We start from the raw sequence: 7,096 nt of genomic DNA on the forward strand, positions 1-7,096 counted from the left end.
GATTTCATTGGAGAGCATTAAGCATGTGCTTAATTCTCTCCACCTGAAGTAAATTAGATTTAAAAGTGCCTACCTTTGAATGAATCATTCACAATTGTTCATTACCATTGGATGGTTTTCCTATCAGGTGTACTAAAATGGAGAGCTGAACCACAATCATTACTGTTTCTATGATTTAATTTAGAGTGGCAACAGTATGTCAAGTTTCATACTGAATATAGATTTTTTTTCTGTTATCTCAGATAATACCTGAAGTTTCTTTCTTTTCCCCAACAGCACTGAAAAGGATATGCTAGTCAATTCTACGGGACTTACCTGAAGCAGCATGATTTGCACAAAAGTCGACCAACAAAAGCATCAACTTTTCAACTTCATTATCTTGGCCATCCAATTCTGTGTTAACTGAAGAATTACTGTGCTGTTGGAGACATCATGGCCAACAATAGGACCTAACTGCTCTCAGCAGGCCTGAGAAATGAGTTGAAATGTATGGAACTGTAGAAACTTCAAGAGGCGACTGATTTTTGCCTCTCTGATCAGTGTGTGCCTGTTTACAGCACTATATAGCTCTCTCTTTCTCTTTCTCTCTCTAAAATGTCACTGAGCCCTTTAGATGTTTATATTCGCCACAAGAAGCCAATCGTACAGATTTAAAAAAAGGAAACGTGCATTATAAATGCAATATCACTGTTTTAAACTTGACTGTTTTATATTATTTTTGTGTGATCAAGTGTCCCCCAAACTATTCCAACTTTACAAAAGAAATTGTGAATCATGTTCTTTTCACCTGTGGGTCATGAAAATGTTGTTAATCTGCAGACCCACAAAATATCAAAGACATTCTGTAGTTTATACACCGTGTTGCAAAGTGTTTACTGTACTATTTCAAAGCTTCTAAATAAATATAAAATATATATATTATATTACATATAATTTTCTGGGAAACGTGGTACCATTTAGTTGATTTTTAAAATGAATTCATACAGTCCACACCATACACTAAAGTGAGAAGGTAATTCAGGGTCCTTAAATTATCCTTGCCTAAACAATAAAATAAATTTTAATAATACTTCCCCATTTTTGTACTTTGGTCAATCCTGTTTGTCCTTGTTTAAAAAAAAAAAAAAAAAAGAGCTGTAAGCAACAAGTTTTTTTTCCTGAAAGTTGTACTGAATTTTCAATGCCAAAGATGCAGCTGTCAATAATTATGAAAATGAGCACTGATTATGTACTATCAAAAGTATATATATATCAACCTCCATTATTTAATTCTATTTCTATGGCTTTTAATTTGGAATCAAAAAAAACTTTTTATAAAGGCTCTATAAACTCACATGTATATGTTGTTAAAACGTACACTGGGTGTCTGTACATTTTGCAATGTAAGATATAATGTAAGCGAAGATAACTATTTTAAGGTAATATCCTTTCCCCCCCTGCCCACAACTCATAGCTAACATACATGGTCCTTTGACATAGTTTTGTGAAAATATATCTTTTCATGCTGGCTTGCAGTAGTTTTTGAAAGAAAGACCATTCTCAAAGACATTCATGTTGCCAAGCCATTCATTTGAATTGGTCTCTTTTACAAAAAAAGAAAAGAAAAAGCAATTTGAAGTTAGGAATAGACTTTACCAACTTCACTGGTAATCAGGTTGGTCCCTCTTGTGTTATTTTTGTAGTAATTTCGTGACTTGACAAATCTAAGAAAGGGTATTTTTATTAGAAAAATAAATAAATTGTTCTAAAACTCAAAACTGGCAAAGTAAAGTTGAACCTTTACTGTCATGTTCTCTGATTATAAGTACCATTGAAAAAAGTGATATATAGTAAGGTGTGTGGGGTTTTTTATTTTGTTACATACTCTGCTGTCTTTTTTTCTGATGACTACCTGTCAAGTGTTCAAAAGAAACCATAAAATTCTGAATGTGATAACAGCAACTGTTTCAGTTGACGGTGCTTAGATACAACAGCCCTTTGAACTAGGGGGAAACATGCTCTTTCTTTCAGAGGGTTTTGGATCATATCCAAGGACGATAAATTTGCATCCTTGCTCTCTCTCAGTACTGTTCACAGGGTAAGAAAAAAAATGAGTCGGTGTTAGCAAGGGAGGAGAAACTGGCTCTTATTTTTTTTTTTAATAAATTAAAAGACTGTGACACTGATCCAGAGCCCCAATGATGCACACATGGAACTTTTGTGTATGCAGGCTTCCCTATTTACCTCAGTGGATGGGAGAGCTCTGTGCTTGCACCCCTTTACACTTGTGGGTGCACGTGCGTCAAATGACCCTGTGCCTGCAAAAAATTTCTAGATGAGACTAATAGACCCTTTGAAGTTTATCTCATCAATCATTCTCCACTGTGTTCCCATTAACGTGAATGGGAGTTGTGTGTAGGTAAGGTTTCAAATGTTGTACTGTGAGGTTACAGTAGTTTCCAAAGTCTTAACAAAATATTCCAGCTAAATACTTTTAATGCGTATTTCTAAACTCTTTGTATATCTACAGGGATTTCTTGAGATCCTTTTAACGATGTATATTATATATGAATCACAGAAAAAGCACAGAAAATGACCATACATTGGGGGGGGGGGGAACACAACCATGAAATCTTTAGCTTTAGGTAATGGAAGTTTTGGTCACCTCTATGCCTTGTTAGTTTTATGAAAAATGGGCTATTTTAGTAATGAATTGTGTGAAGAATATTTCATTTGAAGAAGTCTGTCAACCTGTTGCTGCTTTTAAGGCAAGAAATGGAATGCCCCTCCTGGAATTGGTTTTGCTTTATTTGTATAGCCTCTCTGAATAGAGGTGTATACTGTAAATTAGGGTTGTTTCTAGTCCTGTGGAGAAAAAAAGAATAACCTTTTCTTTTTTATAGACTATTAAAGTGTTTTGATTTACTGAAATCTCCCTCACATTTTGCATGCAACTTTTTGGGGGAAAATAGTTATGTTGCTACAATATCATCTGTCTTCGCTAGTGCATTTATTCCATTTCTCTGTGTATAATAACTATGTGTAATAGGCATACATATACATTTGTTCATTTCATGCTTTAGCCATTCCTTATCTTCCCATCACTTAATATGAACAACACAATGGGACTCAATGGGAGACTTGCATACAGGGGGAAAAAAGAGATTGACTTGGGCTTTTGGATGGAGAAGTAGCCTATCCAAGAAGACAGTGTGCAATTACATTACTAGAGGGGGACCCATACTTTCTCATTCTCCGACTTAAGTAGGATGAAAAATGCTTGTGGGAAAGTCACTACTATGTGACTTCATGATGCCAGTATCACTTGGTGAATATTTCATTTAAATGTGTCCTCAATAGTTTGTCAACCTTCAGGTGGAACCTGGCGATCTCCTGCTATTACAGTTGATCCCCAGATGACCAAGATCAGTTCACCTAGAGAAAATGGCTGCTTTGGATGATGGACACTAGAGCATTATACTATGCTAAGGTCTCTACCCCCAAACCCCACCCTCCCCAGGCTCCACGCCCAAAATCTCCTGGTATTTCCCGAGCCAGAGATAGCCACCCTATCTCATATGGTAATTTCTGATATTTGCAATCCAATTGAAACCATTTAAAATTAGGGTGTTTCCTGACTATCAGAGGTCTGAAATCAAATAGTTTGCTACCCAAAACTGATGTAAGAAAACCACTTCATGGACTAAATATTTTTTAAAGAAACTTGTATCAGGCCTCCTTTACATGTTGGATATAGTAAGAATCATCCCGCCTTGCACTTCCTACTGCAAAAAAAATTGAATCCAAACTTCTACCAGATTTAACTGTTTAGGTTTTAACTTCATTGGCTTGACATGCTTGTACTACTGTTGCTGCAGGTATGAAATGGAACTGGAAATCTGGGGTGGAGTTATTTCAAGACTCACAAGCCCTTGCACTGCCATTCTCCCATGAATCTTGGTGGTGGCTGCATAGCGGCATTGGTTGCAAGAGGAGTTGGTTGGAATCTTTACCAATAAAATAATTGTGACCCTGCAGGTACAAGCTTAAAGGAGTTCTCTTGATCCCAGCCAACATAATCCACTTCCGGAGAACTGATCTTCATAGCTTTCTGAATGCTAAATGTTTGCACTGGTAGAATCATCCAAAGGTGTGTGATGCAGTTCTGTACCTGAATCTAAGTAGGATTGTATTTGAACGCTTCCAGTATTAGACACCATCAATTTCATTACACCATTCGGACCTCTTTGAAAAAAGAGCAGAGTACAGATATTATTAGTAGGTTTATAAAAAAATGTTCCAAAAAGGAAGAAACAATATGCAGCCCTGTGGACAGAAAAAAGATTTATTTAATGCATATATTTTTAAACAATTTTCATCACATCCAAAACAAATAACATTGGAGAATATGTTGCCTTTGCATCTGACTTTCATCAAAATCGTATATATGTGCCAGAATCTCATAATATAATAAAAGTCTTCAGGGTTGTTTTTTAAAGCCAGTAGACTGGATTTTTCAGCTGTTGGGTTGTTTGATTTTTTCTTCTTCCCTGAAGCAAAAAATGAAGCATTTAAGGTGGTGTTTTTTTGTTTTGTTTTTTGTTTTGCTTTCTCAAACCATATTTAGAAGGATAAAATATTAAAAATTACCTTCTGAGGGAGAATATTTTCTAATATCAAAGAAGTATGTGAAATGTTGGGTGACTATTATAACCAGAGTCCACAAGGCTCTACTGAGTTGAGCACACACAACAGCGGGGCTTCTGGGTCCCCTTCCTCCAACAACAGCTCTGTGCTCTGATTGGCTTTCCTTGGCAAGCTGAATCATGAATCAGTTTAGGCACTGCTGTGTTTTTAGCAGTGACAGCTTAAGCTGCAGGTCTAAAGTAATTTCATAATCCAGACCAACATAATTATAATTATTTTGGCTTATACCTCTCGGGAATTGTAAATAAAGCCTGGTGTTTTAGTTGTTAAAATATAATTTGGGTTTTAATTACCGTTTTTTTTTCAATCTTTGCTTTCTGTCCAAAACAAATATATGGACTTACCCAGCAGTGCAAGGGGAAAATATAGTATAAAGGTTCAACTAACAGCTTTTTAATGAAATGGGAAGTGAGTGTTCTTTAATTAAAGCAAGATTTCATCCCTTTATTGCATGCATTTAAACTTTCCGGCAGATACTGGGTTGGACCCAGTCAGCTTTTTCACTGAATCTTGCCCAGTTTCCCTTCATGCTACATCTTCCGCCTCACTTGGCTTTTGTACATTTAGGTCTCATGATTCTCAGTATAGCTTTCTGTGGGTGGTCAAAGAGTGGCCTCTTTGGGTGGCCCCTCCTTCCCTTTTCAGCTGCAGAAATACTGGTTGGATCCAGCCCACTGTGACCAGCAGCCACCTGTTTATTAACATGAATGATAAACAGTATCCCTTCTATTGCTTAGAGATGGGCACACCTCAAGAGCTGTCCTGCTTCCATAGAGTTCCATAAAGCCGTCAGCTGTCCTTTGCCATTGTTTCATGCTGCTGCTCTCACTTGGGTTTGTTAATGGATGTTTGGAATAGGTTTCAGAGCAATGATTCCTCAGTCCTTCAACAAAGGAGGGACACATAGACTTCTTCAGCTGCAAAGACTTCCCCAAAAGCAGGAAGAGATGCCCCAATTTACTCTCATTGATGAAAATGGGGAGGTTTGCACACAGGCAGTGAGTGGCTTGCTGGCCAGCCGCTGCAAGCCCAAAAGGTAATTTCCTCGAAGCCCCATGAAATTGCTCCATTCATTTTCATGGTGCTACATCACCATTTCTGCTGACGTAACTCAACGTTGGCAAAAATGGCTGTTCCCAGGGCGAAAGGGCTTAGGGAGCTGACGAAAGTCAGCCCCGACCCCGGGCATGCCCCCTTTGGCTCCAGCACGAGCCCTTGTGCCAGAGAAACACTGCTGCCTAGACTGTCCCAGAGTCCGTGCCAGACCCTGCAGTGGCATAAGTGTCCATTTGGATGATGCAAGTGGCACATGCTGCTGCAGGGGTCACACCACCTCCAAACCCTTTTCGGGGGGCCCTTCAGGATTGTACTGAAAGGGACTCAGTATCTGTGACTGGGTCTGTGCAAGTCTCATGGGAAATAATGGATTGCATTCCAGCCAGCTACTCCAGCACAATTCCCATTCATTTCAATGTGGTTTTCCCTAGTACAATTCCTGATGGCTTGTGTTCACAATCCTAAAACTCGTGATAAACTTTTTAAAACATATTTTGTCACCGTAGTCTGACCAAACAACACTGGCAGCTACTGATAGGATGATGAAGAAAAGTGTTTGTGTATAATACAAAGAATCCAATAAGACTTCAACATTATATTACCACCATGGAATTTTCAACCAAGGCCAGAAAGCTTCTTAAAGAGCTCTTCCATCTTAATGTTCTTACTAATCTGCTAATAAGTTTGAGAATAAAATGGATACATGTACATAAACACTGTCTCCCTCACACACAGTCCAAATTCATTACTGAAAATGTGTGTCTTTGTAGATATATTTCTGTGTCATACTCAAGAACAATTTTTGACAGCTTTCTTGAACTGAAATTGTTTTGGAATTTGAATTTGTTAATAAAGTTCACAATACTGTGCATTGACTGAAAAGTCAGGAAAAGTCAAAGTTTTGTGGATACAGTTCTCCTAGGGAAAAAAAATATAACGGCAACAAAGCAGCCTGAAGAAATATTACATATTTAATGTTAACAAGGCTAAGGGGGAAAAGGTGGCAAAAAGCATTAGAAATGACTGTAGACAAATGTTATGCTCATTTCTGCCCCACCTATATTTCAACTTTTGGCAACATTTGCCAGTTAATCTAGCACAATGTTGTCAACCCTGGAATTCTTCATTTAGGTATGTGTATTTTTTTTAGACTGCAAGTTAACAAAACAAAACTAAGATCTTCAGAAAACATAGTTGAATGAGAAATCTTACAGGGAAGAAATGATCATGGTTCAACAAAGTCAAGGTTTTATTCCATATTGTCAAGAACCTCTAGTTCAAAGGATTCCCGTGATGGGCCAGCAACATACAAAATTACAAAAGCCTGGGGTGTGAGTCCTCAAATCTCAGTCTT

The 7,096-nt window shown here is 37.7% G+C and overlaps 1 protein-coding gene across 4 annotated transcripts in view; it reads left to right on the forward strand.

Moving 5' to 3' along the window:
• PCDH10 (protocadherin 10) overlaps positions 1–1,517 on the forward strand; it is a 52,911-nt gene extending 51,394 nt beyond the window's left edge. For all 4 annotated transcript variants that reach the window (XM_056855180.1, XM_056855181.1, XM_056855182.1 and 1 more), the window contains one exon: positions 277–1,517. Coding sequence is in view for 2 of the 4 variants with exons in the window: in XM_056855181.1 (XP_056711159.1) it covers positions 277–296 (20 nt within the window). In the remaining 2 variants the exon portion in view is untranslated. The remainder of the gene's footprint in view (positions 1–276) is intronic.
• The last annotated feature ends 5,579 nt before the right edge of the window (positions 1,518–7,096 follow it).

This window comes from Euleptes europaea, chromosome 9 (assembly GCF_029931775.1).
Source record: "Euleptes europaea isolate rEulEur1 chromosome 9, rEulEur1.hap1, whole genome shotgun sequence".
NCBI lineage: Eukaryota > Metazoa > Chordata > Lepidosauria > Squamata > Sphaerodactylidae > Euleptes > Euleptes europaea.